Here is a 9,205-nt window from a genome sequence, read left to right as displayed (position 1 = left end):
AGAGGGGGTGGAGCGTGGTGTACTATACCTTGTCGGCTGCTGCTGGACAGAAGATAAGCGATGGCCCTTATCACTCGACCCACAGAAGTAGCACTCATGCACGTCAGCACCGAAACACAGAGTAGAGAACATGCTTTGGAAAAATTCCCTTTGTTCATGCGTGGACCCTCAGTCTTGACTGCATGCATCACTGACCAGACAAGGGCAAGAACAATTAAGGAGTCTTCTCCAAACTTCATCTCTCTTCATCTTTCATCTTGTCTCCCTCAGTCGATTGTTAAAAGGCCAAATTACCAAAATAGTCTGGCCACAGGCTTGTAGGATAACCAACCCATTTAGGTAACACAGTATAAGCAAAATTACATGACTTTGTATTCCCGCGCTTTAGACAGACGAAACTGAGAAAACCATCTAATTGGGGACATAGTTGAATAATTATGAGATGAAGGGGTAGAAACCTGGGGAAAACATAATTGGGATCACTAGACATGGAGGTAACTTGAAAGGATAAAAGGACAAGCTTCCCAAAGGCGATGCATTCGCCCCACTCCCATTTGAAATGCCTTTCAATTCTTCTCCGGGTAAACAGTGAGTATTTCTGTTTGTCTGGACTTATTTCATGAAGGGAATGTTTCCAAAGAATTGTGTTTATCCTTGTTCAGTTTTTAGGGCAGGGGAAGTTTTAACATCCAAGGCAGGGATTCAATCCGATCATGGATTTAGATAATGCACCATTTAAATGTTATTTCCAATTGAGCAGACATATATAGAGTGGAACATGAATGTGGTCTCTGTGAATGCGGGAACATTGCTTTTAAAACGTGCATTGCAGACAAAGCGCAATCGGATTGAATCCCGGCCCAAGTATATATGCTCATTATCGTGGACTCTAGAAAATCAATGTCTGTCATATCTGCAAGGTTTTCTCTTAACTCAAAGCTACTCCATCCCCTATTTATTGATGGATATGGACTCTCTCCGTGTGAGATAAAGGCACTCAAGTAGTTATTGGGGTGTTTGGTTGCAACAAGGTTTCAATCTTACGGTAACTTAGGTCATTTTTTACAGTTAATTGACACTGAGAATTTGAGAAATATTCACAACCAAATCTCATCCAAAGGGAAGACTTTTCTTGATGGGCCCCATTTTCCTTTGATTTGCTTTAAACCTCCTGCTGTGTTCCGGTCGAATTGGACCGATTAACAAGTTTTCTCTCTGAAAAATGTAGTTCATTTCATCTGATTGTCATAAGGTTCCAATACTTTGTCCACACAGGGCACCTGAACACACAAAATACATTTGGATGATTTTCATTACATTTTGGGTAATTTTTTATTTAACTTTTGTACACCTGTGGTGTTCCCAGTCAAAAATGACCAGCCATAAGAAATTAATGGGTGAGACTACAACTAGTGTATAAAATTGAGTTCAGGCACATGCCCATTCTTCAGATGGACACACTTCCTCTCCCAGACTCCCACATATACTGTATGTGTGTTTGAGCACACACCTCACTCCACTTCTTGGCTTCCATGCCAACCCCCACGGGAACCTTTCCCCAATAGATTCTTTCCCCCACGGGAACCACACCTGTTGGCATTCTTACAAACAATCGCAACATTGTCTCAATAATATATAGAACTTTTCTCGTAGCTCTGGTATATAAAACTTTTTTGAGGCCTTGCTCACAAATCATTCTGTGGCAGCACAATGACCAAACAATATACTGTATGTGAGGCTCTTGATTATATCTTTGATCATGACACTGGTGAGGAGAGGCCAGGAAACTGACAGTAAAGATGCATTAGAGGAGGAAGTGTCAGGAGTTGAAGACAACACAGAATATGATCCAGACCAAGAGACAACCGATGTGGAACAATCCAGTGATGAGGAAGGCCCTGCTGAGGTTGTTGTTACATTCCGGTCAAAGAATGGGAATTTGTCCTGGTCTTCATCCCCACGAGAGGAGAGGTCGGCTGTCGGCTGAAAATGTTATCAGGATGATCCCAGGGCCAACGAGATACGCCATATCCCGGGTTGAGGACATAAAATCGTGCCACTATTTAATTTTTTAAAATGGTTTCAAAACAAATGTCCTTGTTAAACTTTGACACAAAGTAGTCTGTGATAAATGTTTCATCTGTTTGTTATAGTCAAATGAATCCATTATGCTTTTTTAAAACTTAAAAACGAGTTGTATGAGCTCAGGTCAATGAGGCTTACAAGCCATAAATAGCAAATAGAAGTTCAAAACTTGTAATGTTCACAAGAACTTAAGTTGATAAGATCTAACACAGCTATAATGAATTAACATGAAATTAACAACAGGGGGGTTAAGGGTCACATCCTGTGCAAGGCATTAGGGCTCTACTCAATCCTCAGTTCTGAGCCTTTAGTTCTGATAGTATGAATATAATATTAGGACTATCACAATAGTAGTTTGTGATAAAATGTATGTGCCTAATTAGTCGTGCAGCGGTAGTTCCACAAGTGCAATAAAATAAACTTCAGTATTAAGGGTTAGGAAATAGAATTTGGTGGAAGCAAATATTTCAGAAACATTGTAAATACTAGGGGCTGGAATCAAGCCACTTTAAAAATTTAAAGAATTTCCCGATTGAGCTGACATAGGCAGTTTACCATGAATGCAGCTATAGCTACTTATTTAAAAAGTAACCCAGAGCTTACATAATACTGCAATTCAGATTGACTCCAGTCGTAGGCTTTAAATTACAATTCCCTTTCAGAGAAGGGATCATCTCTAGAAGCAACTGTGGCTTGGCACTATTATTGCTTAGCTATACAGTGTAATGATTGTCATGTACCACATGATTTAGTGCAACTTTTTATTTATAGAAAACAGTCTCATACAAAAAAAAAAGTCCATTTACAATATGCACAAAATATAAAAGATACATCGCATTCTCAGAGATCAATTTTACAACATTTATTCAGCTTAGGCATCCCACAGTGAAACGCTTTCTAAGATAAACCCAAATATATTGTCAATATTATTTTCACACAAGGTGCATTTCCTCGATGTCTTATGCACAAAATACACCCGTTTGTCTTGTGATTCAGCCCTCATTTGAAATACAAAACTATTTGAGCCCTTGCTGTTGTGATACCACAACAATATAGCGGTGGTTGAGTTGGAGACACACCCAACAAAACACGGGAAAAACAAATCTAAACCATGAGATCTCCTGTAGGAGGTGGTTAGAGCAATATGCATCCATAAGAAAATGGAATACCATAGAAGACACTGGTACAGAATATAGGACTCTGCATGATTGTCCTTGGGAAGATATATTCAACATGTCCTAACACAACATTGCTTGCTTTTATTTTAGAAGAAATAGAATTAGGAAAAAATATGCTTCCTCAGATGAAATCCCACATTTGTGAAATACAGGAATTATATGGAATGACTAAACACCATGAAGAACACACCCAACAAGCAAAGAGCTTATTCATCATCAGTCAGGGACTTGTCAACAAATGCTTGGCCCCAGTGGGAAACTCATGGAGATCACATGGTTTATAAAGGACTAAGATCCCTCTTAATTTCTTAACATTCATCTCTTATGTATTAAGAACATTGAGGGTATTGGAAGGAGCAGCTTATTCACACCAAGACGTCGCAAACCATGATGTCTGCAGTGTCATGCTCGGGTGCAGAAACCTGAACAGCAACAGTCCAGGAGGAAACAGAACCAGATCCGCTTAGGTGGTGCTGCAAAGATGGCCGACAGCGCCAGCACAAGAAAGGCCTCTTGCCTCGTGACCTTCACATCCTCTTCTTTTCTCGATGCAGGGCCGGCTCCGATACGAGAAACCACATCACTTCCCAAAGTCCGTCCAACACTAGTTTGGATATTCTGCTCCTTTTCAAGTGAGCTAAGTGCCAGAAGTGGCCCTTGTACAGTGGACCAGAGTTCTGGAAGCGCTGAGGTATTTCAGCAGACCTGCAGCATGCGAGTGTTGCCATTGAACTCCTCATCAACCTGAAACCGGCGAGACACTTATGTTAGATCACCTGCTCATCAATTCAATCACAACAAACTAGTACCATCATGGAGATAGTTTATCTGCATTTATTTTCAAGACACTCACCTCAGAGTAGGCAGGCAGTGGTGGAAACTGGAAGGCTGAGGAGTGCATGAAGATGGGGCTGTCGTCGCCATCGTAGTCATTCAGCAGGGGTGTGAGGGGCTGATCCAGGCGGCAGTCGCGGGTGACATCGCAGTAGCTGGGGGGAGCAGAGGGCATGCGCAGGGACACCCAGCTGGCTGAGGCATTGCTGACCGAGCCGTCTGTGCTGCTCACGCTGTTGGTGCGGCTGCCCAGGCCGGCTGTGCCGATGACCAGCGGCAGCTCCAGGATCAGCTTCTCGCTGCCTGGGATGTGCATGTAGATCTGGAGGAGAGGATAACGGTTAGAAACCAGACTTGCTGAGTGGCCATTTCAAAAGGCTGCATGTCTAACTAGTGCGGACACTTGGCTCATCCTCTTATCTAATTGAAATGGTGTCGGATTTAGAGTAATGAACACACTATTATAAGCACGTCTATGATAATAGCGACGAGTTAGTTTAAAGGTTGATAAACACTTCATTTCACCAATGAAAAGCCATTGTTACTAGAAATGGCTGCTTACCACAAACCCATTAGCACTATCCTATTATGCTAATTCGAGGGGATCAAGATGCTCACCATGAGGGCGTACTCCACGCGGATGATGTTGCAGCCCAGCATGGAGGGCTTGATCTTGGGCACACGGATGGTCTTGCCCTGCCAGGCGTCGCACATACCGGAGATGATGTGGTTGCCACGCACAGAGGAGAGCTTCTGACGGAAGACCTTTGTCCTGCCATTGGCCTGGTAGGTGTGCTTGGAGATGATGGCTGCCTTGGGCACCACAATACGTGAGCAGGTGTTCTCAAACTTGGCACAGATGCAGATGTCTTCGCCCTCACAGAACCCCTTGCGATCGATCTTGGCGTTGAGGGACACCTGGCCGTCGGGAATGAACATGCAGGTGACCTTCTTCTCCTTCATGCCACCTGTAGGAGACTGAAGAGGAGAGAAAGAAACTGGTTACACATGGGCTCACTTTAACAGATGTTTAACCATGCTTTTGAGATCTCAAATTCAATTCCTTCATGTTCACAAATGCCAAGTTCTCTAAATTGTTTAAAGACTTCTAGGACCTATGACTTTAATTGCATGAGGTCAAATCTGTCCATGCTTTACAAGGAAGACTGCTGAGCAGGATGAGGCACAGGTGCCCAACCTGAAGCATCACATCTGGGCATGTCACAACTGTAATTCTAAAGGCTGGTTGAAGTTAACACTCAAGGGAAACATCTGATACAGACTGCTCACTCTTAATGCTTTCAGATTGTCATCTGTTGTGTATCAGCAATACCATTAAAAGGTGAGTTTCCACAGAGTTCAGGTGGCTAGTTGGCTTGCACCTCAGCTATTTTTACTTTTGCAGTTCAGGCTTTGTGATAAGTGAGAGATGAACTCACCAGCAGGTCTGGGGTGTTCACGTCCAGGGGCTCCTCCACCTCAAAGTGCTTCTTGCACTCCAGGGCAGGCTGAGCAGGCCTCTCCATCAAGGCCTTGACAAAGTACTGGACATAGCCAAACTTGCCCTTGTAGGAAGACACAATCTGCCTGTGGGGAAACAAAAAGATAAGGCAGAGCCACATACAGAGGAAGCTTTATATTGTATTGACTTACTAAAATACAGGCCAATGTAAAGAGACTTACCCTTGCTGGGGGAGCTCAAATCCAAACATGTACTCGTACTTGTTGCCAGGTCTTAGGACAACTGATCCATCATGATCTGAAATTGTTAATAAAGTGTTTTAATAATGGTGATTTGCCTGATTAATCGAAACGGCAAGATACAAGGTTGCTTAAAAAATAAAAAATAAATTAAGACTATCAGCCATGTTAATTTCTAAAGCCTAGTGTTGGAGGTTTGCCAAGAACACCATGCTACCCTCAGCCTAGTACTGTGAAACAGATGATGTTTTTGACACCTCAGAATGGGATTCCCTGTATACACTCCACATATACTGCTCAGCCACTGCTGCCAGCATCTTTTGCATAGGCCAGTCATTCATTCCATGGAATTCAACTCTGAAGTCAATGACTACTGAAGTAGGAGACACTTTCAGTTTAAAAAACAGCTCATAACTGCTAGGTAAACTAACTTGATACTTCACATGAATCTGTAATTTGAGCCTTACAGCGACAGTCACATTTGAAATGCATGTAATAATCACAAACTGATCTTCGTCGATTATGCGTATCTACATGGCTAACGTTACACTTGAAAATAAGTTATTCATCATATTGATTTTACGGAATAATTCAATGAGGATCTTACCAGCTGGGTGGTCAACAAGTTGAACAACTTCTTCGTATCTCAAGTACTCATTCTGCTCTCTGCATTTCTGCTTTCCTTTGGCATATTCCACTTTGGCGCATCCAACTCCGAGTACCCTCATAGCCGAGACTCTGGTCACCTCCGCTACTTCCACCACGATCCTCCCGGCTACTTTGTCTCCACTGCAGTAGAAAGCCTTGCTAGGATCGCTGAAAATGACCTCGAACGTCTTCACTCTCTTCGGCATAGCAACCATGTTTGCTATTTAGTCGATATCCAAGTCTAATAGTTACACTGCAAGAAGTTCAGAGTTATTCCAACTCCAAATCAATGTTTTGTTGTTCAATAAGACGGTCAATATAATTAATTGATTGATTGAGGTTTAATGAACTACGACTGTGAAGCAGCGCAAAAATATTGCTTTCGTGTAAGCCTATCCAAAAATATCTCCAACCTACTGTCAAGTTAACTTTAGGAGCTACAAACAAAGGAGGAAGGCGCAGCTTTTATATGAGGAGGCCAGCCAGTGATTCACCAGCGTTGTTGATCACTTCAGCTGAGCATGTGGAAGCAGAATGCACAGCATGGCTCAGCGCATGAACATCGATGTTTGTGTCGTCTGTAACCAATCAGCGCCCGGGAACGGCGCGTGGACACCTCGTGGCTGAGAAGATAGAGCGAGTGCTCAGCAGCTGTCACAGAGGAAGGGTTTATGGAGGAGTGGCTAGATTCTTGTTTGTAGCTTTTTAGTCTGTGGTCTTTTGGAGAACGAAATTAACTTCACAAGCCTGGGACAGGAAGGATAACTCTTAAATATATGAATTAGTATAGGTTTTTTTACAGCCCCGTCGAGGTACATTTTGTTCAGATTTGACCCTCCTGGGAGTGGATAAAGAAGTGTCATGGCACTACAAACTACACTGAGTGTACAGACAATTAGGAACACCTGCTCTTTCCATGACATAGACCAGTGATTCCCATCTTTTTTCAGTTATTGTACCACCAACGGAATTCTGCTCTGCCCAGAGTACCCCTGAAGTATCATCTCATGTGCATTTTACCAGTAGGCCTATGGTCTCATGAGTCTTCTCAAGTACCCCCTGTGGATAGGCTAAGTACCCCCATGTACCCCTGGTTGGGAAACATTGACATAGACTGGTGAAGGCTATGATCCCTTATTGATGTCACCTGTTATTAAATCCACTTCAAGCAGTGTAGATGAATGGAGGAGAGAGGTTAAAGATGGATTTTTAAGCCTTGAGAGGAAACAAAATCAAATATTATAGGTCGCATACACGTTTAGCATGAGTTATTAAGGGTGTTGCGAAATGCTTGTGTTCTTAGCTCCAACAGTGAGCTATATATATATATATATATATATATATATATATATATATATACATATTTATTTATATATATATATATATATATATATATATATATATATATATGTATATACACATATATACACACACCTACTCATTCCAGGGTTTTTCTTTATTTTAAATATTTTCTATGTTGTAGAATAATAGTGAAGACATCAAAACTATGAAATAGCACAGGGAATCTTGTAGTAACCAAAAAAGTGTTAAACAAATCTAAATATATTTTATATTGAGATTCTTCAAAGTAGCCACCCTTTGCCTTGATGACAGCTTTTCACACGCTTGGCATTCTCTCAACCAGCTTCATGAGGTAGTCACCTGGAATGCATTTAAATGATCAGGTGTGCCTTGTTAAAAGTTAATTTGTGGAATTTCTTTCCTTCTTAATGTGTTTGAGCCAATCTGTGGTGTTGTGACAAGGTAGGGGTGGTATACAGAAGATAGCGGCATACCAGGTCAATATTATGGCAAGAACAGCTCAAATAGCAAAGAGAAATGACAGAAAGTTTCTTCAAGTACAGTCGAAAAAACCATCCAGCGCTATGATGAAAATGGCTCTCATGAGGACCACCACAGGAAAGGAAGGCCCAGAGTTACCTCTGCTGCAGAGGATACGTTTATTGGAGTTACCAGCCTCAGAAATTGCAGCCCAAATAAATGCTTCACAGAGTTCAAGAAACAGACACATCTCAACATCAACTGTTCAGAGGAGACTGCATAAATCAGACCTTCATGGTCGAATTGCTGCAAAGAAACCACTACTAAAATACACCAATAAGAAGAAGAGACTTGCTTGGGCCAAGAAACATGAGTAATGGACATTAGACCGGTGGAAATTATGGTGTGGGGGTGCTTTGCTGGTGACACTGTCAGTGATTTATTTAGAATTCAAAGCACACTTATTAACCTGCATGGCTACCACAGCATTCTGCAGTGATATGCCATCCCATCTGGTTTGCGCTTAGTGGGAATATAATTTGTTTTTCAACAGGACAATGACCCAAAACACACCTCCAAGCTGTGTAAGGGCTATTTGACCACGAAGGAGAGTGATGGAGTGCTGTTTCAGATGACTTGGCCTCCACAATCACCTGACCTCAACGCAATTGAGATGGTTTGGGATGAGTTGGATCACAGAGTGAAGGAAAAGCAGCCAACAAGTGCTCAGCATATGTGGGAACTCCTTTAAGACTTTTGGAAAAGCATTCCTCATTAAGCGGGTTGAGAAAATGCCAAGAGTGTGCAAAGCTGTCATCAAGGCAAAGGGTGGCTACTTTGAAGAATCTCAATATAAAATATATTTAGAGTTGTTTAACACTTGTTTGGTTACTACATGATTCCATATGTAATTATTTCATAGTTTTTATGTCTTCACTATTATTCTATAATATAGAAATAATTTAAAATAAAGAAAA

The 9,205-nt window shown here is 41.8% G+C and overlaps 1 protein-coding gene across 1 annotated transcript; it reads right to left on the bottom strand.

Annotated features, from left to right (window-relative positions):
• Positions 1-2,832: 2,832 nt before the first annotated feature.
• LOC110496349 (thioredoxin-interacting protein) lies at positions 2,833-6,887 on the bottom strand. Its single transcript, XM_021572190.3, has 6 exons — positions 6,406-6,887; positions 5,781-5,856; positions 5,537-5,684; positions 4,716-5,075; positions 4,117-4,419; positions 2,833-4,007 (listed from the first exon to the last, which is right to left on the bottom strand). Exons 1-6 carry the CDS (start codon positions 6,659-6,661, stop codon positions 3,960-3,962), a joined length of 1,191 nt encoding a protein of 396 aa, XP_021427865.2. The 5' UTR covers positions 6,662-6,887; the 3' UTR covers positions 2,833-3,959.
• Positions 6,888-9,205: the final 2,318 nt, after the last annotated feature.

The sequence above is a fragment of the Oncorhynchus mykiss genome, chromosome 18, assembly GCF_057628025.1.
Source record: "Oncorhynchus mykiss isolate SJ-2025 chromosome 18, ASM5762802v1, whole genome shotgun sequence".
Classification (NCBI taxonomy): Eukaryota; Metazoa; Chordata; class Actinopteri; order Salmoniformes; family Salmonidae; genus Oncorhynchus; species Oncorhynchus mykiss.
The sequence above is the reverse complement of the archived record's forward strand: the minus strand, read 5'-3'. Positions and strand labels throughout refer to the sequence as shown.